General features: G+C 35.7%; 1 protein-coding gene across 2 annotated transcripts in view; it reads right to left on the bottom strand.

The window, feature by feature from the left end:
- The window catches only part of COL25A1 (collagen type XXV alpha 1 chain), a 506768-nt gene that overhangs the window by 148377 nt on the left and 334496 nt on the right, over positions 1-23895 (bottom strand). For both annotated transcript variants that reach the window (XM_025385780.1, XM_025385781.1), the window contains 2 exons: positions 18295-18321; positions 18129-18155 (listed from right to left, as the gene is read on the bottom strand). In XM_025385780.1, coding sequence (XP_025241565.1) covers positions 18129-18155; positions 18295-18321 — 54 coding nt within the window. The remainder of the gene's footprint in view (positions 1-18128; positions 18156-18294; positions 18322-23895) is intronic.

Raw genomic sequence — 23895 nt, forward strand, 5'->3', positions numbered from 1 at the left:
AATCTTGGCTCACTGCAACCTCCGCCTGCCAGGTTCAAGCGATTCTCCTGCCTCAGCCTCCTGAGTACCTGGGATTACAGGTGAGTGCCACCGTGCCCAGCAAATTTTTATATTTTTAGTAGAGATGGGGTTTCACCATGTTGGCCAGGCTGGTCTCAAACTCCTGACCTCAGGTGATCCACCTGCTTCGGTCTCCCAAAGTGCTGGGATTACAGGCATGAGCCACTGTGCCCAGCCTCAATATATGTATTAATGAATCAGTCTTCTCAAACTTTGGGTGTGGGAATGATTTTTGTCTCTACATGAATATTTCTACATCTATATCTCAAAAATCCAGGAAATGGGAGAGAAGAAGAGGTATAATGATTGTTGGATTGCAAATCAGAATCCAGAGGGGACCTCAACAGGATGGAATGATGAGAGTGGTATACTAATAACATGGATAAAAGAAAGTAACGGTGTGTGAATCCAATAAACTAGTTATGTAAATACACAATTGAGGAGCTAAGAATAACAGTAAAAAAAAATTTAGAATTTAAGTTGATAAATTTATACATTAATATATGATATGGCTGCCAATGTTGTTTCAAGCTCATCTAATTCCAGACTGTATTAACATAAACAGACACATACAGAGGTAGGTTTTATCCCAAATAATAATGCTTTCTACACACTATCCTTTAAGGAGGACATAGGAACATGTATAGAGAACCATGACAGTAAGAGGGCAAAAACTGTTCACATGAGGAATGGATGAAGAAGACGGGGTTGGAGCAGGAGAAGATGCGATGGGACATGAGAGGTATTTTAAACAGGCTGAAAACTGAAGGGACAGCACAGAGTAGAACCACCACCACCACAGAGTGTATTCAGTTTCAGCTGGGCCATCACTGCCAAAGAATGTAACCAATAATGGAAGAGCTTTAAGGTTCATTTCACCCATGAGCTTCAGTGTTTCTATAAACCACTGAAGGACAGTCATGTTTAAGAATAATTAGTTCAGAAGACAGGACTGAAACTAAATGTATAGGAAGTAGAGAATGGTAGACATTGATTCAAAAGAAGGAACAATAAATATTTGTTGAATGAATGATTGAATTACTTTGCAATGTTAGAACTATCTATGATTAGAATAGTCTGCTTTTTAAAAGAGTGAGTTCCTTGTCACTGAAGATATTTGAATAAAACTCAGCTTAGGACACCCTATAGAAGTTTCTAGGCAATTAGCTGGCAGGGCCAATTGCCTAAATCGGTGACATGGGTTTATTTTACTGTTATAAGAAAAAGTCTGATGAGGCAGCAAATGAATTTATCTTATATATATTACCTTCCCCCTCCTCATCACTCTTTTAAAATAGGACAACGATCATTTATCTAGAAAGTCTTTCTGGCACTGCCAAACCATTTTTAATTCTAATAAAAAGCAAAATGTGACCTCCTATATTACCCAATAGTTTAAAACACTATAAGAAAAAAAAAAATTCAGATGCATTCAACTCTTTCCGATAAAAGGAAATACAATCTACCATATAGGATTCTATTTATGTTATCTTTTTTATTTTTTAACCTCTGGACCATCTCATTAAATTCTATATTTATTGCAGTCAGATAAATTAACTTTCAATTTAGTTTTATATCAAGGTGGACACAAAGAAAAAAGAATTGAATAATACTGACCCAAATTAGTTCTTCATCTTAAGATTTGTCAATACAACCATAAGGGGCAACTCCAAACAATTCATGATCTTGTTCTTCATTGATGCCTCAACAGGGCAATTTTGTTAGAAATACTTACAAGGGAAAATGTTCCATTAACCCAACTGCGCAAACAAAACCCAGAAAGTACATATAATAACTTAAAACATGGGTGTTTACAGAAGTATACGGACTAGTATTATAAATGAAATTATTTGGGTCCAACAACGAAAACATACGCAACTAAATACAATATGATTCTAAATATCTATGAATTTTGGCTATGACCTATATAAGATATCTAAGCTAGATCATCTTAGGTGATAAACCAACATTTTTTTTTAAAAAAAAAACCTCTAGGAAATTCTGAAATTTAGAGTCCCATTTTTCATTAAAGGAGTGATTCTGAAATTCTCCCCCTCAAAGTCTCCTGTGTTTCTAATTTTAAATATACGCAATTAAAAGACTAAAATTCATCTTTTTCACATTATTTACATGTTACTTAAAGACAGTTATTCTGTCTACAACTGTGCTAACTTTCTAAAAATTCTGTTATTCTATAATTTATATTTTAAACAAAAAATCTTGCAGATAACATAAATTCTGTTGGAATCTTGATGCAAAACTACCAAGTTTGAACTATACTAATTTTAATCTTTGAGCAGACTGGTATACTAATAAAAATTCTACAGTACCATAGACTGAAAACCACAAGTATGAAAATAATTCTATATAATTTTAAAACAAACCGTATGTAAATTATGTTAAAGGAACTATTATAGCCTCTTTTTATAGAAAGTAAATGATTCATAATTAATTGTTTTGTGATCTATGTGTTTGTATATTTTGATGGACTTTGTCATCATAACATCAAAAGCAAAATCATCCTAATATCTAATCCAGGTATTGCAAACTTCAATGCTAACAGAAACTGCACACATATGTAAGTAAATGGAACAGGTTTGGTGTCACCGGGGATAATCCAAAATGCGTGTCCTACCTGAAGCAGACAGACTCCACTCACCTTCAGCCAACCTTCCTTAAAAAGGAAGGTAAACTCAATGGTGCCAGCTTTTTACATTTCTCAAGAGAAAACTTTAAATAAGATTTATATGAAATCACCCAGTATTAGCAACTAATCTGGGAAAGAAAAATGAAATGTATCTACTACCAAAATCTGGTTCACAGGCTACCAGTCTGCAGCCTCTAATCTGCTCCTTTGTGAATTACTAATTTAAAATATAGAAGGAATATTGCACCAAATAGTGAACACATTCCAATAACAGGAAAAAAATAAAGACATTGAATTCCTTTTCCCTACTACAACCAAAGGTGTTAATCTCTACCCTAAAAAGAAATTCCATATTAGTTGTGACAGTTTCTCAAACTACAACCCTGTTGGCACATGCCATTACATTTGACACATTCTAAAAATTGTGACTTGTTGTAACAGTTACAATATAAAATTCTGGGTAGATACAATGACTCAAACTCTGCATTCTTCTCTGACACATTTTATTAGAAGTACATGGCTCCAAAGTGGAAGTAATACCACAGACCAGTATAGAGTTACAGTATTAACATTCAACATAGTACTGGTGACATAGCAAGCTTTCTCCAATTCAATTTTGTTTGACTTTTCTGCCTAAAAATGTAAAATGAAAGGTGAAGTTGTAAATCTTTACATTAGCTTTCTGAACAAATCCAAAAAGTCTAGTAGATCTCCAGATATTCCCTTCTTCCTGAAACTCCTCAAAATTCATTTCCTTTCATAAAATTTTTGAATAATTGCAAATGACTACTAAACAAAAGGTTGCAAGACTGAAAAGTGATGTCGTACTGAACAAAAAAGGCAACAAAAATAGAATGGCTTTATAATGTTGTATTCCAGAGTTTCCTAATATAGAAGATCCTTTAGAAAATTCACTTTGTCAACCTAGAAATAATGTGTTTATCTATGCCAGAAAATGAAATAACGTGTGTAGTGGGGTAAAGCTCTTAATGTAAACATAGTAGTTATCTATTTGGCAGAGAAAGAAAAAGAGATTGTTCAAAGACAGCATATTCCTTACTATTCTTTTCATCATCAAAATTATACTGATTGTCAACTATATTACACATTTTTTAAACAACAAAGATGTACCACTAAAGAAATGTAAGAACATTAATAAAAATGGTTAAATTGTAGCTAGTGGCTTTCTACCATATCATGCATATAAGCCATGTTAACAAAGACAAAATACAGTAATTTTTCATGTTCAAAACATGAGATAAAACTATGCCAGTGGTTTAAAATCTTTCCAATGCTATGTTCTCAAAGCACAGTTCAGTAGGATAAAAATGAACTGAGGATAGGGAAGAATCAAGGCTGAAAAATTACAAAGTGCTGCTATAACTTCTGTTAAATTCAAGGACTACATTAGAGCCCCTTTTATATGTAAAAGTCTGCATTCCTAAAAGGAAGCTTTGGTGCTGGCATTCTAGAACCATCTTCTTCAACCACTACAAAATAGAAAGAAAAGCTATATTAAGAAAAGTCATCTGTCTCCTGAATTAGTCTCCAAGCTTCCTCTAAAACTGAAGTCAAGGTAAATATTTGTTTCTCAAGATTACCTTGAAAACGTGTCAGAGCCAGTCTTTGATGCAAGCATCAAGAACTTCCACTGTGCTTGCTTCCATCTCACTTTGCAAAGAAATACTAAAAATGATTTCCTTGCATGTTAAGGTATGTAAGAAGAAACCTGTAGCACTAAATTATGGTTAATTTACATTCTCTTTAACCCTGAAATGCTATACTGAATAGAAAAATACTTTTTAAAAAACAATTAATTAGAAGATGAGGAGCTTAACAATTTTTGTGCAAAAAGCTAAGGAAGATATATTAAGTTAATCTAAAAAGCTTCATAGATTTCTTTGAACATTTACCTATCTTTTCTTAATAGGAATTAGAGTATAAACAAGAATAGGTTCACATTTGTGCATGTTTAGATCTTGTATATGCGGAGAATCTGTATTTATGGACAACTCTGCTTCATAAAGACATTATTGGTGAGTGTAATTATGAGTAAGTATTCACACACAGATATGTGTATATAAAATATACCTAGAGATAGACTAATTCCTCTCAGTGAGAACTGAAATGCATTCACACTAGCATATGGAATGAAATACAGTACAATATTTTAAACCACTGGCTATAAAAGGCAAGTGTTTGATAATTCTTAATATAAGAAGTAATTCATAAATCTTGCAAAAGACAATCCAAAATGTGTTATTTTGATTGCCTTTCACAAGATTTAGCCACTTGGTTTTTAGTCACATATGATTACAGCATATGCAACTTCAAACTAAGGCACATCTCAGAAGGTTCTCCTGTTCTGTTCTGTTCTGTTCTGTTCCGTTCCGTTTTGTGCTTGGGCATCACTCCCTCAGTCACTTCCTTCATTCTGTACTTCCTACCTCACCAGTGGAAGAATTTCCCTTTAGCAGTCCCGGAAATATCACAAAGTGATGGCTTCCTCTCAATGATGACAAGGTCAAGATTTTGGCATGAAATTTCAAGATTGGGCCACAATTTAAATAGTCTAGCTAAGTAAATTAAACTCAGCCTCTAAAAATAATAAGCCTGATGAAAGGCCAAAGGTATAAAAATATTTTTGAAAACAATTGAATGTATTCTTAATTAAAATTTTGATTGTATCTCCTTTAGATTTTTCTTCCCCTGCCAATAAACAGAATATTCAGGCTGACATGTTCTTTTGAAGACATGGCAAATGAGACAGGAATTACCACCTGTTGTTCTCTTGTCCTTCCTAATGTTACAGTTGGTTCCTGCCATTTCCCATTGCATCCCACAGGCTTCAAGCCAGGACAGCACTCTCACTCTGCCATGGCAATTTTTCTCTCCTTTTGTTTTCCCATCACCATTTCTCTACCCTAATTCTTTTTTTTTTTTTTTTTTTTTTTTTTTAGACGGAGTCTCGCTCTGTCACCCAGGCTGAAGTGCAGTGGCGGGATCTCGACTCACTGCAACCTCCACCTCCCGAGTTCAAGCAATTCTCTTGCCTCAGGCTCCCAAGTGGCGGGATCTTGACTCACTGCAACCTCCACCTCCCGAGTTCAAGCAATTCTCTTGCCTCAGGCTCCCAAGTGGCGGGATCTCGACTCACTGCAACCTCCACCTCCCGAGTTCAAGCAATTCTCTTGCCTCAGGCTCCCAAGTAGCTGGGACTACAAGTGCTACGCCCGGCTAGTTTTTGTATTTTTAGTAGAGATAGTATTTCACCATGTTGGCCAGGATGGTCTTGATCTCCTGACCTCATGATCCACCCGCCTCAGCCTCCCAAAGTGCTGGGATTACAGGCGTGAGCCACCGTGCCCGGCCCTTAATTCTTAATTATAAGGAATTACTTTAGGCCTGAAGCTGACTAAAATACCTGTACTGAAAAGAGTATCCTATGTAACCAGTTATTTGATGGTTTGGAATGCTACACTGGAGGTTTTTGATACTACCTTTCCATCACTGACTCTTTTGTCAATCAGATTCATGCTAAATTCACAAGCTTATAAAGCATCATAAGAATGCCTGGAAGTTCTTGGTATGTGAAACTGTAAAACCAATAGTGTTGTTATTATTATTATTATGATCACTATTTGTCTCTCTATGTTTGTGTTAAGTAATCCATTTGTGCTAATAAAACCCACTAGTGATCAATAAAGTTTTCTCTGAATATCAACATTTTTCAAGCAAAGTTTAACTGGCTTCTAAGAGATGAAAAGCAAAGCTTCCTCATCCCCCAAAGTCACTGTAGAATTACATTTGAAGTAGGGCCTTGCAACTGACATCCTTTTCCTACAAAGCCAGTCTTGTTTGCCAGTTGTGATTTACAGGCTGTGTCTGCTGCAGGGGGCTGCTGGACACATTAGTGCAGGTATGCTTATGAAAGGATGCGGCTGTCTGGCATTAAATGACTTTCCAGAGACCCATCTTGTTCAGACCTATAGGAACTGTTCTCCCTGAACATGATCTGTCAATGCATAAGCCATTATTCCACCCATTCTGAAGGGAAGAATCAAAAATATAATCCTGCCCTCCAGTCCCTTCTGTAAATCGTGACGCACCATTAAAATCTGCTGTTTTATACTTTCTTGACTTCTATTTGTTTAATCCACTTCAAATATTTCCAGTTGCAACTATAATTCTACATTTGGGAGTGATACAAAAATAATGGTGGTAATAATGTTCAATTTTGTTAGTGTAAATTGTTTATAAATTGCTGTATTTTCTATCCACAATACATTCATTATTCATAGGTATTACCAGCTAAAGTATAAACTGGATTTTTTTTGAACATTTCAAATACAGGTTTTAGTATATTTACTAAAAGGCTTACATTCTCTACATAATATTGAAAGTCACCAACCCCAAATCAACTTTCACATTTTTAGCATATGCCTCCATTGTAGGCATTAGTGCAACTCATAGCTCTACATTACACGAATAAATAAATCTAAAAATCTTTTATTTGGATTCAGGTAAAAAATAAGCTTGCTTAAATATAAGACAAAGAATAAAACCTTCTGTATAGTTTCATGTTTGAGAGAGGATTATCAATATATTACTTATCAAGGAAGTCTTTAAATTATTTAACCAATATTTTATAAAAAGCAGCACTTATAAAAATCCAAACAAAAGAAATATAAATGGAATAATATTAAATATACATACACAAATATATTCTCTTTCAATTAAAATATGTCATTCTACTTATTTCAAGAAAAATGTGAAATAGTGCCCTTAAGCTTGAAAAGATAAGGCATACATCCAGAGATATATGTAACGTGAAAAAGTGAGAAGAATATTGCAGTTTACATAAACAATGAGCACAAAAGTGTGGACAAATGAAATCTCTTTACTCCATAAAATGGAAATAATTATTTATATATCATATGTAAATAATTTCTTCCATATCATAATTAAACAATATAAATCATTTAATTAAATAATTAAATAATGTAAATAATTAAATTAAATTAATAAAATAATAAATAGTAAACAATAAAATTAATTAAAATAATGTAAATAATCAAATAATTATTTACATATGATGGTCACTGTACGCAAAAGACAAAAAGGAAATCCAATGGTTATTTAAACTGGTTGGCATCATTTTCCAGAATTTCTTGTCAGAGGATGTACTTAGGATTGGATTTTGGCTTTGGTTTTGATTTTAATATCTCTGTGGTCATTAACAGAATTTTCAGTTGAAGGCTCACATCTCAGGCATTTCACTACTATACTATTTTATATATATAAGCATCTTGCACAATGTTCCTTCTTACTTTCATATATTTTGTATAAAAGTTGACTCAACTGAATTACTATATTTATTCCGTAGAGATAGATTTACTTACATAATCTTTTACATTAAAGACATATATACAAGATTTAAAGTGACATAATATGGGTAGACCCATTATTGCTCATCCTTTCCAAATCTCTCTTTTTTTTCATATTTGATGAGCCCAGCCATTCAACCACTAACTCTGAGATAAAATTCAAAACACTGAATTCCAAGGAAATATTGTCAACACATCTACCATTGTTTGTAAAAAAAAGTTATTTTCTAAATTGACCCATATTAGGACAAATTTACAAATATTCCTGGGTTCAATTCAATGCAACAACTTTTCAGTGTTTCAAAGTACGACAGAGAACACTCAAAAGAGAACTCTGATTAGAAAATATAATAACAACATTTGCAAATCTTAATGATCTCACTGTTTCCATGCCAGCTTCTGAATCTGGAAAGTGTTAAAATAATTTTCACATACTTTATTTCTTTCCATTGTGTTATATCTATTCCCTTTTCTCAGGCAATACATTCAGCACCCAATGAGTAGTATATTCATTAAGGCTACAGAGAAAGGCAAGGGTTAAACAAATAAGAACATCAAATTAATATCCAGGCCTAAATGCTTTAGCAGAGCCAAAAAATCTGTTTAATCATTCAAGTCAACAAAGGTTAAGATAATAAAATAAACTTCTAAATGCTTTCCTTTTCTGGAACTTAATCTGTCTTGCCAAAGATGTTTTTAAGATGCTATCAGTTTTGCATAGTCCCAGCTGTTATGAAAATTTACTCGAATACACTAGGAGGAGAAAGGAATTTTATGAAAATAGTTAAGCAGAGCTCCTGGGTGGCTTACTGAAACTGTGAGAGCTTAGGACTCATTTAAAACCAGCTGTTGGCTGATGATGTCGAGACCAATAACCACTAAAGCTCCTATTTATCAGGACTCTGTGTTATTTGGCAAGGTGATGGTAACCAACTGATTAGAAGATTAATATATAATCAAAAGATAACTTCATGATGTTTGTTCATTTTATTGCCTAAGTTTGATTAATAAATTTGCCACAATTTCAGAATAACATAGTATTCCATTTTAAAAAGTCATTATTAAATATTAAAACAGCTTTGCTTATTTTTAAGGCTATGTTTTTAAGTCACTAAGACAGAGAAAAGAAATATTAGCCATTATCATCAAAGCCCTGGGTGTCACTGTGATTCCAGGGCTACGGTTCATGATGAGGGCAGAGGCCCTTATGAACTGTGCAAACAAAAAGCCCTCTTTAATGATGAAGAGAGACAGCGGTAGCAGTAGTGGGTGTAGATGACAACAGGAGAAGCATTAAAAGTCTTGAGACTTTTACAGTTGACATTGAGATTCTGTTACTGATAAAGAAATGAAGTTCATTTTTTTTTTTTTTTTTGCAAAGAGAGACTTAGAATAAAAGTGGAATCAACAACATAGCTTATAGGTTATGCAAACTCAGCATTATGAAGAGCAGAAAACAAATTTCATCCATCTGGTTATCCTGGAGAAACAATTACTAATAGCAAGTATAAGCAAGATCTTGATATGCAATTTTCTTTTTAAAAATTTTTTAAGACTGATGTGATAATATTTATAATTTTCAAATAGGTGCTATTGAGTTGAGAAGCAAAATCCATATTATAATGAGGTAATTGGGTGTTCTTACAATCCTTGGAGGGGGGTCAACATTGGCCTGCCTCTCTTTGCTCCATATAGTGAGTTCTAAGGTATTACTCAGTGATATACAGGTTCTAGGGTATTACTATGTGGCAATCATTCATTCATTTATGTTTTGGGGAGTATTACTATATGGCATTCATCCATTCATTTTTTTCTGTTGGGTTGACAGTGCATGGCCTGCATACAGAGTCTATCGTAATTGCAAAGAAAAAATATCCACCTATTTATGCTTGTGTTCCCCAGCTTTTTCAATCTTATTCACAGAGGCCTGGGATTTTCAAGTTGAAAGGGTTCCTTGCAGCCATCTGGAGGCAGCTTGATATTGTGGAAAGACAGCAGGATTTGAAATTGGCACTGAGTCCCAACACTGTCTTTGGTAAATGTATGTGAAAGAACTTGAACAAGCCACTTAACCTGCTTGAGTTCAATCCTCATCAGAAATAATAATAAGAATAATAATCATAAAGTTGGCCATGTGCAGTGGCTTGCACCTGTAATCCCAGCACTCAGGGTGGCTGAGGTAGGCAGATGACTTGAGTCCAGGAGTTCAAGACCAGCCTGGGCAACATAACGAAACCCTGTCTCTACTAAAAATAATAATAACAATAAAAAAATAGCTGGGCATGGTAGTGTGTGCCTGTAGTCCCAGCTATTGAGGGACTGAGGCAGGAGCATCACCTGAGCCTTGGGAGGTTGAGGCTGCAGTGAGCCATGATTGTGGTACTGCATTCCAGTCTGGGCAACAGAGTAAGACCCTGTCTTAAAAGAAAAGAAAGAAAAGAAAAGAGAAAAGAAAAGACAAGAAAAGAAAAGAAAAAAAAGAAAGGAAGAAAAGGAAGGAAGGGAAGGGAAAGGAAGGGAGGAAAAAGGAAAGAGAGAAAGAGAAAGAAAGAAAGAGAGAGAAAGAAAAAGAAAGAGAAAGAAAAAGAAAGAAAAGAAAGAAATAGAAAGAAAGGTTATATTAATACGTGTTCTACTACCTTACAGCATTACTTTAGAGGATAAATGAGAGAACACATGGAAAATGTAATCTGTAAATATCTAGGTTCAAATTCTGGTTCTGTCAGTAAGTGATTATTATTTTGGACAAAATATTTAAATTTTCTAAGTCTTGGTTTCCACATCCATTAAATGAGAATAATAAAAGTAAGTATTTCATAGGGTTGTTGAAATAAGGTGTGACATCATAGAGTGATTGGCATATTTTAGGAACTCAATAAAAGTATCCTTATTATTATTATTTCAAACAGATATTTCTGTAACCCCTATTATTTCACATTAATGTTGATGACTTTATAACAACTACCTTATTGATAGGGAAGCAGTCTTGTTCACTGAAAACAGCACAAACTAGAAGCTGAGAAAGCCAGGTTTGAATCCCATTTGTACCACTTACAAATTGTGTCAACTTGGGCAAGTTACTTTACCCCATATTCCTCATACGAAATATGGGAAGAAAAAGGAGGTACGGTTTGTTGAGAGCTTATTACAGATTTTTCGTATATTACTTTATTCCTGATCATAATCATAGAGATAGTGGTAGAGTTAGAATTTGATCCCTGTCCAGCCTGTCTTCAGCCCATGTGGATAATCATTTTACTCGACTGCATCTACTTTTCCTGTCCCCCCGTCCCCCGATAATCTCTCTCTCTGCGCTATAGGAAGGCTTAGAGATGATGTGTGCAACTTACCTAGAAAAGTATCCAACAAGTTGTAAGACTAAGCTATCAGCGATTATAATTATTATGTGAGCTCTTATTTCCTAGTCCAACTTCCTTATTCAACCTAGGAATCCCTGACAACTTCCTTTCAGCAGGTCGTGCAATCTCTACTTAAATACAAGCTTGGTAAAGTCATACCCTCAAAACTTTGCAATACAAAGCTATGAGGACGAAATAAAGAGAATCAATTATCTATTAATTTATCTATATGTGGTGACTGACAGCACAGATAAAGCACCATCCTGACCCTAAGCCTAAAGGCCTAATGAAATACTGTGTTTAGAAGAATGAATTAAAGATTAGTGGCAAATCTGCAATGACATCTCCCCAAGAATCAAGGCGGGAAGTGCAATTCTTATGTCAGGATGCATTCATTTGTGGAAATGTAACACTCAGTGCTTCGTAGAATAAAACCAAATGGTATTTGTGGTTGTTATATTATACCTAAAACTGTAGGCCTGAAATTGGTTCAATGTATACTGAAAGAAAGTTAATGCTGAAAAGTTAGCCCACTTTCTCCTGCATTAGATCATATGCCATCAACTGTATTCAAAGATGGTCAACATTTACCTTTTAACGTCTTGCAATCTGACTTCCGCTCTCACTACTTAACAAAATGTATTCCTTTAATAGTACATGACTCCAAAACAGCAAATTCAAAAGCTTTTTAAAACACCTCATCTGAACATTACACTGGCCACTCTTTTTTTTTTTTTTTAAGTAGTTTTGTCTGTAGTGTTCACACATTGCAATGTCCTACTTCTACCTTCAAATGCTCTCTCTTTTGCTGACACTCCTTCCTTCCTCATCCCACTCCTTACGTGTGAGTATTTTTAAAGGCTCTATTCTAGGGCAGTACTCTTCTTACTCTTTGCCTACCATTTTTCAAATTCTAGGATTTCAATTCTCCCTCTGTGATAGTTCATCTATGTAACAGTTACCTCCAGTTATGGCACTGCCTCAGAATTCTAATCTCATGTTTCTGTTTGTTACACTATTCCAATGAAATATCTCATCAAGATCATAAATTCAACATAATTAAAACCCATCTTTTCACTTATCCTCCCAACTTTCTTCTGACCTATTTTATCAAGCATCAAGCCAGAACTGTTAGCCCTATTTTAATCTTCTTTTTCAACTGCATCCCCTACATCCAATTAGCTTCAAGATTTGTCTTAAATTTTCACCTCAGCATCTTTCCATTTCACTTCCTGACTGCTTTTTAAAAAAACTTTAACCTGACTACAACTCCACCCAGGGTCACAGGTCCTCCGTGTAAATTGAATAGGGACGGGATCCATCGTTCACTCTCTGCCTCAAGACTTCTCTCTCACCAAATGCTCCTCTCTCAGTGTCAGCCCTGATTTCCCTCTTTGTCTACTCAGGTGTTTGCTTGGCACTTGTGGTAAACCTTATTGACTGGATGACCTAACTTCCCTTTCAGCCCTATTCCCCTTGTCCCTTCCAGCTTTTGGATGACCGTGTGACACAACCTAGCCAATGAGACATGACCAGAAGTCTACTAAGAAGTTCATAGAGAAAACGTTGCTTTCTTGATTCAGACTCTTCTCTCTCTATCCTTCCTGCTGATATATACCTAGATGCAATGGTTGGACTTGAAGCAGCCTTCCTGCAATCATGAGACAAGGCCGAGAGAGTCACAGACTTAGTAACATCATTGAATCAATAGTAACACCATTTAATTATATAAATAACACTATCAACTGCCTTCTCCAGACTTCTTTTTATGTGAGAAAAATAAACTCATATCCTAGCTTTCACAGTGAAATTCGAACTTTTGTCCATATTTTGGTGACCACTTTGGAATCTCTTTCTTGGTTCATCAACTTACGACCTCCCACTCTACCTCTCTCCCTAATCCCCCGCTGAAATTCTCACTCTGACACTGACCTTTTTACTCAGCATATGTCCTTGCCTCCAACAATACCTGACGTTCCACGCTAAGTCAACTCATCCTTTTCACTTACCTCTCCACTGAGGACTGGACATTGTCAGTACAGCTTAGATTCTTATGACCTTGTCCTAAATGAGTGACATAGTTTCATGGTCTACTTGGTCACCCTGCTTTCAGTCTCTTCCAATTGTATTCTATAGCAGATACTACCACCAAATATATATATATACATATATATGTGTGTGTGTGTGTGTATATATATATATATAAAACATATATATGTATTTAATAATTATTATTTTGAGCCCGAGTCTCTGTCTGTTGCTCTGTTGCCCAGGCTGGAGTGCAATGGTGCTATCTTGGCTCACTGCAACCTCTGCCTGCCAAGTTCAAGTGATTCTCCTGCCTCAGCCTCCCAAGCAGCTGGCACTCACCACCATGCCTGGCTACTCTTTGTATTTTTAGTAGAGATGGGGTTTCACTATGATGGTCAGGCTGGTCTTGAACTCCTGACCTCCGGTGATCCGCCCACCTCAGCCTTCCAAAGTGCTGGGATTACAGGTGTGAGCCACTGTGTCTGACCTCAAAAATATTTTTATAAGGAACATTTGGTAATCAGCACAGATAGTCTCAAAAGAAGATAAGCACAGATTACTCAAAATTCTCAATGGCTCTCTAATGCCTACCACACTAGACATTCAAAATGCTCCATAATATAACTTCAATCCAAAATTTTCAGTCTATATGACACAATATTTTACTTAACCTATTTATTGGTAAATGGAATATTATTTTTTAGGGTCCTTTTTAAAACTTACTTTTAATTGACAAATACAAATTATATATACATATATTTGTGATATATATATATTGTTTTGAAATATGTATACATCATGGGATGGCTGTGATGGCTATTTCAGGCTAATTAACATTTGTATTACCTCATATCCTTATCTTTTTTGGTGAGAACACAATGTACTCTCAGCAAATTTCAAGAATACAATATATTGTTATTAACTGTGGTCACATTGCTGTACAGTAGAACTCTATTCCTCTTATGTAACTGGAAGTTTGTATCCTTTGACCAACATCTCCCAAAACCCCTCCCCAACAGCCATGGGTCACCAGCATTAAATGCTCTACTTCTATGTATTCAACTTTTAAAAATTCCACATGTAAGTGAGATCATGCGGTTATGTATCTTTCTGTGCCAGCCTTATTTCACTTAACGTCCTTCAGGTTCATCCATGCTGTTGCAAACGAAAAGATTCCCTTCTTTTTAAGGTTAAATAGTATTCCATTGTGTATACCACATTTTTTTAAAACACAAATGGAATATTATTGTTCCTTAACTAAATCCTGCCATTTTCTACTTGGATCATATTGTTTATACTATTTCCTCTTCCTGGAATATGTAATGTCTTGCTCTTCAACGTATCCTCTAAAGATTACCCATTTATCAAATTCTAGCTCAAGTGTCACCTCTTCCACAGTTGCCAGCACTCATTTAAAATGAAATAATTTTCACTTTTCTAGCACCTCTTGGTATATCTATTTGAGGCATATAACATATAACCACACAGTTTTCTTACTCAGGTACCCATGAAATTATCAGCTTCTTGAGGGCCATAATGATATAACAGTATTTTATTCATACATTCAACAAATGTTTATTGGATATTCACTATTCTATGTGAAGGTGGTATGAACAAGATAGAGAAGAACCTTGTTTTTACGGAATAGAGGATCTAAGGAGGGAGGGGGGCATATTTTATAGATAATGAGCAAGTAAATACATAAACAAGATAGAATAATCTCTGCTTTAGATTGAGTAGCCAAAGAAGTTCTCTCAGAGGAGGTGATATTTGATATGAAGTTTCAAGAATAAGAAGAACCCAATCACAAGAAGACCACAAGAAGACCAGGCAAATGGAAAGCTGTTGAGTTGGGTGACAGTGCAGTGGAGAACAGTTTGGTCGAGTGTCGTAGGTGGAAGGGAGACTAGTGTGAGATGAGCTGGTGGGAATGGGCAAGAGCTAAGCACAGCAGGTTGGATTTCATTCTAAAGTTTTACACAGGAGTAACATGATCTAATTTACAAGTCAAGTGATCTCTCTGCCTGCTGTGTAGAAAATGGATTATACAGGGTTAAGAGTGGAAATAGAAAGATTAATTGGAAAGCCACTGAAGTAATCAAGAACATGAAAGTAAGTCGAATTTGGTAGTTAGTAGAAAAGAGAGATAAGTGGACACATTTGTTGTGTCTATAGTATTAAGCCCAGTATCTTAAAGATGGTAGCTGCTCAATATATACTGCTGAATATATGTCCAAGTACTTAAAAATAGTCTCACATTCTTAATTTCCATATGATCTTCAAGTTTTTCCTGCTTTGATTTACCTCTTATGGCGTAATTTATTCCCACTGGATACTTGGGGAGTCAAAGAGAAAAAACTTCCAAATATTCAAGAAAATGATAAAGGTCTCATAATGGAAATTCACCTGACAAAGAGCTGACATGATGGAGTTTGGAGTTCATATTGTTAATTGTGGGAAGAAATAAACTATTGGAAACAAATGGTAAAAAGCGTAATTCAAAATCTGCAACAGGATGAAAATGGACAGGGTATTGGAATACAAACTCTAGATTTAAAAAAAGAGAGCCTTTGGTCATTATCAGCAAGAATACTGTGCCTAAACAGAGAATGTGGGTAAAATTAATTTTCATTAAAATTGGAGATGTTTCCAACTCTTACTTTTGATGTTTTTTGAAATATAGAACCTTCATCTTACTATCTTGATATGATCAATTTCCTAATATGTAGTTAATACTATCTTACTAGATAGTAATGTTTATAAAATTCTAAGAGCACTGAATGAGACCTGCTTGGAATCTGAGAAAAGACAGGTGAGTCAGTGGGTTTTCATTCTCTTTCGCCTCTACCTTCCAGGACATTTAGATTTGTACCCATGAAGATTCATCCTGTATTAGGAATCCAATCCAAATTCCTTCAATACAAAGCAAAATACAGAGGAAAATGAGATCACTTTTTGCCACTTTCCACCTGAAATGCTACATGGGCTCTGAATTGAGTGAAACTTGGCCCCATTCAGTGTGAAAACTGGCTGAAATCTGTATGAAAGGCAGTCTGGGTTTGTCGAAGTAGTTCATGAACTTTGGCCAAACTTTCAAGGAACCTGGTCCAAGTCTTAGTTTGTAATGCAACATGAAACCAGGTGAATTTCAGATGGTTTCAGGTTTCATCCTGAAAATTTGGCCTAGCTTTATAATCAATCATCACTCTTTGTAACGATGAAAGCCAACACACCTTTTTGAAAATGAGGACTGCATGCATACTGATGACAGCTAAGTTGTGAACCACCCTTCACTTCCTTTGCCAAAAGAAGATTTCTCAGAATGGAAACAGTTTCCCTCTTACCTGGAAAGGGGAAGTTGAGTGATTTTGATATTGCGTGTAGAAAGAAATGATACTTGATATGAAGAGACATGTCATGTGAAATAATCACCACATATGGAGCAAATGGCTGTATTCTAATCACTTAAGGTTATAAGAGTCTTATTTTCTTCACATCCATGACAGTGGATAACGTGGTGTTTAATCGCCTAAAATGAGCTTTTGGCGTGAAGCTAGTCATCAGCCAGAGTAACTGCCATGAGAAACAAAATGCTGTGAAGCATAACCAGTATTTCTATATGAAGAAGTGGCTGAAGAACAAAAGGGAAAGTATAACAAATCAGAGCATAACTCTTATCTAGTTTAAGAAACATGAGGAGATAATGCAACTACAAACCTTTCAAGTTTGCATCAACTGCATCTTTTGCAAAAATATCTCTATGCAGTATAAATGCATTTAATAAGCAACCAAGCACAGTGAATTTTACAGAAAGACCTACATAGTTTCTGTTTTCAACCTGAAAGTTTTAAATAAGCTTTTCCACTGTAAAAAATTACTCTATTCAACTAAATGCTTGCTTTTGTGCATAGTGACATGAGAAAATTGAGAGGTATGTTGAATGGAGCCGCTACATCATTGAAACAGTATGTCTGAACATTTGGGTAATAAGGCACAGATGTGAAGTAGAGGACTTGGCACTACCAAGGTAACAACAAAGCATTCACCACTGTGTTATAATGGCTAAAAGGGCCACATCTGAGAAGCTTAAAAGAATGCTCCCTCCTCCCTGCAGTGCTAAATTGTATTACACCTTTTATGTGCTTAAAAATCTACAAAAGCTAGAAATTCAAACAAGTATTATGCAAACTTATGGCAAAGAACAAATATGTAAAATGCATTGATAATTTTATCTGCAAAAAAAAAAAATTTATGCAATAGCACGTAAAGTTTAACTGCAGCAAAAGGCCAAATTCAATAGAAATTCATATGGCCTCTATGTTGCGAAACAATTCATGCAAATCTGAAGGACTCAACAGTCACTGGCAAGGTGGCTGCTATTGACTCTTAGATGTGATTCTGGCCCTTAGTCAGTATGTCTAACTATTGTAGAATTTTCTACTTACAGGCATCAAGTAAAGATAATGCAACAGAATACATCCAAATTGTTAATTAGTTTTTTTCACTTACAAGTGGTATGGTATTTTTGCCAGCCATTACTGAACCATGTGGCACAAAGGCAATTATGAAGCTGGGGTACTTCCATTCAATAAATCTGGAGTTAGAAACTAATCTTCTGCCCAGGATAGGTAGAGCACAACTTACCCGAGGTCCCTGATCACCTTGTTCTCCCTGTAGAATAGAAAGGTGAGATAACAGTTTTAGCCAAAATGTATACATGATGCTCATTAAAAAGATCAAAATATAACACAGTATAGGTCATGCCAATATGGATCTCCACTAACTTTATTTCTGGTATGCATTTTCTTACCTTATCACCTTTTGGACCAGGAGGGCCCTGGAAAAAAAAAAAGAGAAAAATATTTTAATTTAAAAAAGATATTGTAAACTGAATAGATCAGTCAGGTTAGTCGAAAGATTCATTCAAAGAATACAGAGATAGCTGTCAATGAGGTTTCACAAGAAATTTTGGTTTCTAAACTATGATCATATTAGAATGTGAAACATATAACCATACATGTTTGTTCATATATACCTGTACATATCATGTCATAAGTACATAATATGCTGAATAAATTTTCACGAACTCAACACATATATGCAAGTAGAACCCAGTTAAAGAAACCGAACATTACTTACAAGTTAGAAGCTCCTGTTGGGACATTTCCTTGTCACTACCCTCCACCAACAGTAACCACTATTCTGACCCCTGACAATATAGATTAGCTTGCCTGTTTTTGTACTTTATGTACATAAAATCACAGAGTCTGGCCTCTTTTGTTTAATTAGTGTGAAATTCATCCATAATTTTGTGTGTAGTGGTAGATTGTTCTTACTGCTTTATAATACTCCACTGTGTGAATATATCATCATTTACTTATTCATTCTACTGTTGGCAGCCATTTGTTTCCAGGAATTTCTAGGTCTTGGCTATTATAAAAATATTGCTATGGCCAGGTGCAGTGGCTCATGCCTGTAATCCTAGCACTTGAGGAGGCCAAATCAAGTGGATCACCTGACGTCAGGAGTTCAAGACCAGCCTGGCCAACATGGTTGAAACCTCATCTCTACTAAAAATACAAAAATTAGCTGGGTGTGGTGGCGCATGCCTGTGATCCCAGCTACTTCGGAGGCTGAGGCAGGAGAATCGCTTGAACCCGGGAGGTGGAGGTTGAGGTGAGCCGAGATTGTGCCACTGCATTCCAGCCTGGGCGACAGAGCAAGACTGTCTCAAAAAAAAAAAAAAAAAAAAGGTGCTACAAACATAGTAATTCACATTTTTTGTGAAAAATTATATTCATTTCTGCTGGGTGTATATCTAGAAAAGGAACTGTTTAGGTTATAGACTATACATATGCTCAGTTTTAGAAGATGCTACCAAATGGTTTTTCAAAGTGATTCTTACCATTTAAGCCCCGTCAGTGATGTACAGAATTTCAGTTGCCCCATATTACCAATACTTGATATTTTTTATCTTTTTCATTTTAGGCATTCTGGTGGTGATGTAGTAATTTCGCTTCATGTTTTAATATGTATTTACCCAGTGATCAGTAAATTGAACTCCCTTTTAATACACTTATTGACCATTTTACATCCTTTTTCATAGTGTCTCTTCATACCTTCTGTCCTTGGCCTACTGAATCGTCCTGTTGATTTGCTAGAGTTCTTTATCTATTATATATTATACATTGTACATATGTATGTAGGTAGATGTAGAGTTATTTATATATTTTGAATGAGTCTTTTGTCAGATATATTTACTGCAAATATATCTTCCCACTTTGTTTACTGCCTTTACATTCTCTTAGAGGTGTTTTTGATGAATACCTCTGAGTTCTTAATTTTAATAAAACTCAATTTAACATTTTTTATCCTTTATAGTTGTCCCTTTTTATATTCCACTTAAGAAATCTTTGCCTACTTCAGTGTCATAAAGAGGGCTATGTTTAGTTTAAAAGCTAAAAGCTTCATTATTTTATCTTTCATATTTAAATCTGAATTTATTAAGAACTGATTTTGTGTATGATGTTAGGTAACAGTCAAGATGTTTTTTTAAAATGTGGATATCAAATTAACCAAACACCATTTCTTGAAAATGTACCTTTTCCCCATTATAGTACAGTATTACTTTTGTCATAAGTTAAGTGATGCTATATATGTGGCTTTTTACAGGAATTTCTATTTTGTTGGGCAGCTGTCTATTCCTGGGCCTCACTGAGATCTTCTTTACCTTTGAACAGAAATACTAATGCTAGAGGCACTGATTATGTTATCTTTTCTAGCTCTTAAAGATAAAGTCATGTTTTGGTTTCAGCCCACCTGAGGAGCTGGAGCATTTCAGAGTCACCTTCTCTCACCTCCATTTTCAGCAGGGCTGAGGAAAAAGGACAAGGCTGGACAGGAAATGGGCCCAGGTTCTAGCAAAGTACCCCATCCTAGGTGCCAGTGGAGACTCTATGTCACTGCAGGTGGGAATGTAGCAATGCTCCACCTTCCAAAACATTTCCTTCTGCTAAGTACCAGCTACAGAAGAACTGCACCAAATTCTCATTCTCAGTGTGGCCCTTCTGGTAACAGCTGTAAAATTATCATAAAATTACTAATAACTACACCATGTCCTATGCTTTGTATCTTTTACCATTGATAAAAAACTTTTGCACCTGTTATTGCATTTAATCTTTTCCACAATCCAATGAGGAAAGGATTATGAAAATCCTTTTACAGACACCAAAAATGAAACTCAAAGACTATCAGTGTTAGGCTTCTTGTGAGTTAGCCAGGACTTTAACCCAGTATGTGTGACTTTGAATGCAGAGGTTTTGACACAAAGTATTGGAACGCAGCTCTGGAACTAGAGTCTCAGAAATAAGGATACCTATCTGGTGCCTGCCTTCAACAAGGGCCATCTAAAATGCCTCCCCACTGCATTTTCCATGGTGTCACAGATACTGGTCCCAAAGTCTCAAGTTCAAAATGAGAGAAAGGAGAATTGAGGAGGAGTGAGGAGGGGGAGAAGGGACGAAGATAATGGAATCAACTTTATAAAACCTTTTTATCTCTTACCCCCAAAATCATTTTGCCATTTAAAAGAGGAAAGAGAAAAAATTTTGCTTTCAATAAATTTTTAACATTTTTATCGTTTTCTGTGAATCAAGTAGTAATTAGTGAGTACGGTCTGTGTGTTCATCTCTGGAAAATTAAGTTTAAGGACTTTATTCAATTATTTTTAACAAATGCAAAATGCTTACTAAGATTATACAAGTAGCATTTTATTTGCGGTGGGGCAGATGAAAGCCAAAGAAAAGAATAATGAGAGGATATCACCAAATTTAAAAAATACAATCGAGGTTCTAGTCTTGATTTAAGTAGCATGTTAGTTAACTTTATCTTGATTTTTACACACGTTTGTTGAATGTCTATACAGTGTGGCAACATTGTAAGCACTGGTGGGACACCTATGTTGGGAAAGGTTGATTTGGAAAGACATGGTCCCTGTCCTGGAAAAGCTAAATAGCCTAGTGTCTAAGGCAAACAGTTTCCACATACTAGCATTAAGAAAAAATGACCTCCAGAAAATTCAGCTACATCAAGGTCAACTGTTACTATGGACATCTCCCCAGCCTCCATATCCACCCCCTTCCCAGGTTTCTCTTTAAACTTTTGTTTGCTTTTGCCAGTGAGATTTCAGAGGCCACATCTCCCATTGTACTAGTCCTCTAAAGGCACCTTGTTAGGTTACACAGCATCTTTAAGGACAAAGTTTTTGTGAAGTTATTTGACAGGAACAGAGACAACCCTTTTCCTCAAAGTCCAATTACTCATGCCAAATCCACGTGTCAACTAGAGCTCTTTAGCCAGCTTACCCTGAGCAAGGATGCTTAATTCATGAACACATGAAAATTTGCACCCACAATTGAGCAATAAATATTGCTGCCTCAAAAGAGGGTGTTTCTGAGCAGACAGTATGGCGTCCTGGCACCTGCCAGCTTAGGACAGAAGCAAAGCCGAGGTCAACCTCCACACACAGCTGCAGGGGCTGCTTCGGACGCTCCAGCCCCCACTTGTGCACTTGGGATTAACAGCAGGTGTTTTCTTCTGCTCTGACTGAAATCCCACTCTTCTTTCTGAATTGGACCCTCTTCACTGAAAATATGGGTTGAATTTGCAGAACAAAGTGGGCTACCTTAGTAAACACAGATAGTATAATATTTCCAAAATTTAGAAGCCATACTTTTTTTCTAGGTCAAAAAATTACAAATGAAAGAAAGGTTTATTTGATCATTAGCCTTTAAAATTAAAATTGGAGTATTAATGATTTTTTTCTATCTTTAGCATTAAAAAAAGCTAACTAGTATTAACTAAAGGATAGGCAGCAATAAAAATTAATGGCTATTTGAATTACAAATTATTTTTCAACAGCACATTGCTGTTTCCAACTAAATCAAGCTCAACAATCTAATATTTAGTAGACATATTTATTGTTCAGGTGACAGTACCAATGGCTGGTTGGTAACTATTCGATGATAAAACTTTGTTGCTCCAACAAGGTTAGGGTCAATGGAAAGGAAAGATGGTAAAATCAGCAGTCATAGGGAAGTGAATAGTGAGTCACAGCTCTATAGAAGGCCCTTTTGGGGGCTCTTGTCCTGGTTTGGTCTAGAATCCAATAGTCAGGTCTTTTATAAGCCCCACTTTAATAAATAAGTAGGAATATTTGAAATGATCTTTTGAATTACTTGTGTGTAATGAATCCTAAAGTTAATTGCAGAAATAAGTACTTAAGGGTGCTAATAAAGTTTTTATTTATTATTGTTGTTAGTAATTAGAACGTTTATTTTAGGGCATTGTTGGAATGTTATTAACTTCCTACCAAAGGATTTATAAATTTCCATGGCAAACTTCAAATTAGCCCCTGTTCAAATGGCTTTACATTCAGAATCTGCAGGAACCACCCTTCTATTTGTAAAAAGTCTTTAATGTGGGTTTTGGCCTATACCAATTTAAGTCTCCTCAAACCTACTTCTGTTTAAGTAACCAAGGTTTTAGCTTTTTTTCTATCCTCTATTGTCTATTTCAATTAAATGATAAAACCAAACTGAAAACAAAGAGAGGCACAATGAATGACTTTCAGGAAAATATTGAATTTCAATCTACATAACAGCAATGGAAATACAGCTGGAAAAGAGAGATATATTCACAGGCCCAGAGTAACCCAATCATGGTCCTTTATTTACTGGAAGTATAAATTATACTTGCTTTGAACCGGAAAAAATCAAGGCGGGAATAGTTTTTAAAAGATGACAATCATGAAAACAAAATTAAATTGTGCTTGAGGCAGAAAAAAGTGGAAAAGGAGCAAACATTGGGAATTCTTGGCAGCCCGAGCTCCTGGAATAAGAACGGGGTTATGACTTTTATCCCAGGAAAGTATAGATAAGTTTATTTTTATTCATGAAATATAACGAAATCTCTTCTGATTCATCTATTCACTGCTATAGAAATGAGGACAAGCAAGCTTCATTCTCTAAGCATTTCTGGCTCACTATCAGCCAGGCGGTGTACGCTGAGTCTGGAGGAGGGACATGTAAATATAATCACAATCAGTGGACTAAATACTGTGTTGTGGGAGTTCAGAGCAGAAAGAGGATGGAGAGCTGGAGTTGAAAAGATGCTATTGGAACTGGCTCTTGAAAGGTGTCCAGGAAACAAGGGGATGGAGGGAGGAGGAGCGAAGCAGGCCGGGGAGAAGGGATGCACATGCCCAGTTGTGAGAAAATACCACGTTGTCAGAGAAAGGAGTTCAGGGTGGTAAGAACATGTGGAGAGTGGAGATAGAAAATAGCAGGAAAGAGATTTCAAAGGCTGGTTAACCACACTTGGGTGTTTGGGCTGGATTCTATCATCCACGTAA

Source organism: Theropithecus gelada, chromosome 5 (genome assembly GCF_003255815.1).
Source record: "Theropithecus gelada isolate Dixy chromosome 5, Tgel_1.0, whole genome shotgun sequence".
NCBI lineage: Eukaryota > Metazoa > Chordata > Mammalia > Primates > Cercopithecidae > Theropithecus > Theropithecus gelada.